The sequence below is a fragment of the Cystoisospora suis genome, assembly GCF_002600585.1.
Source record: "Cystoisospora suis strain Wien I chromosome Unknown contig_2403, whole genome shotgun sequence".
In the NCBI taxonomy this organism is placed as follows: Eukaryota; Apicomplexa; class Conoidasida; order Eucoccidiorida; family Sarcocystidae; genus Cystoisospora; species Cystoisospora suis.
Genome location: NW_027155202.1, coordinates 1 through 303, shown reverse-complemented (window position 1 = coordinate 303; position 303 = coordinate 1). Strand labels below are relative to the sequence as shown.

The window sequence follows — 303 nt, the reverse complement described above, 5'->3', positions numbered from 1 at the left end:
CTCTCTCTTCTCTCTTTCTTTATCAAACTTCCCAGCCAACTCCCCCTCCTTTCTCCGTCTTCTTCTCTTCACCAAGTGATACGTTTAGCCATGTATGTGTTGCAGCACCTCTCTACTTCTCTCACTGTCTCAAGAAAAAGAAGATAGGGAGAGTGATCCAAGAGGGATGAAAGAGAACAGAGATAGAGAGAGGAGAAGAAGACACGCTAAGACTCGAGGGATCTGGAGACACCTCCTCCATAAGCAGGAAGCAAAGAATGTATTTTAAGGACAAGAAAAAAGTCCATTCGAATCAATCGATCG

The 303-nt window shown here is 44.2% G+C and overlaps 1 protein-coding gene across 1 annotated transcript; it reads left to right on the top strand.

Moving 5' to 3' along the window:
• Positions 1 to 17: 17 nt before the first annotated feature.
• On the top strand, positions 18 to 297 carry CSUI_005006 (uncharacterized protein). The gene has a single exon (XM_068065187.1). It carries the CDS (start codon positions 95 to 97, stop codon positions 266 to 268), a length of 174 nt encoding a protein of 57 aa, XP_067922834.1. The 5' UTR covers positions 18 to 94; the 3' UTR covers positions 269 to 297.
• The last annotated feature ends 6 nt before the right edge of the window (positions 298 to 303 follow it).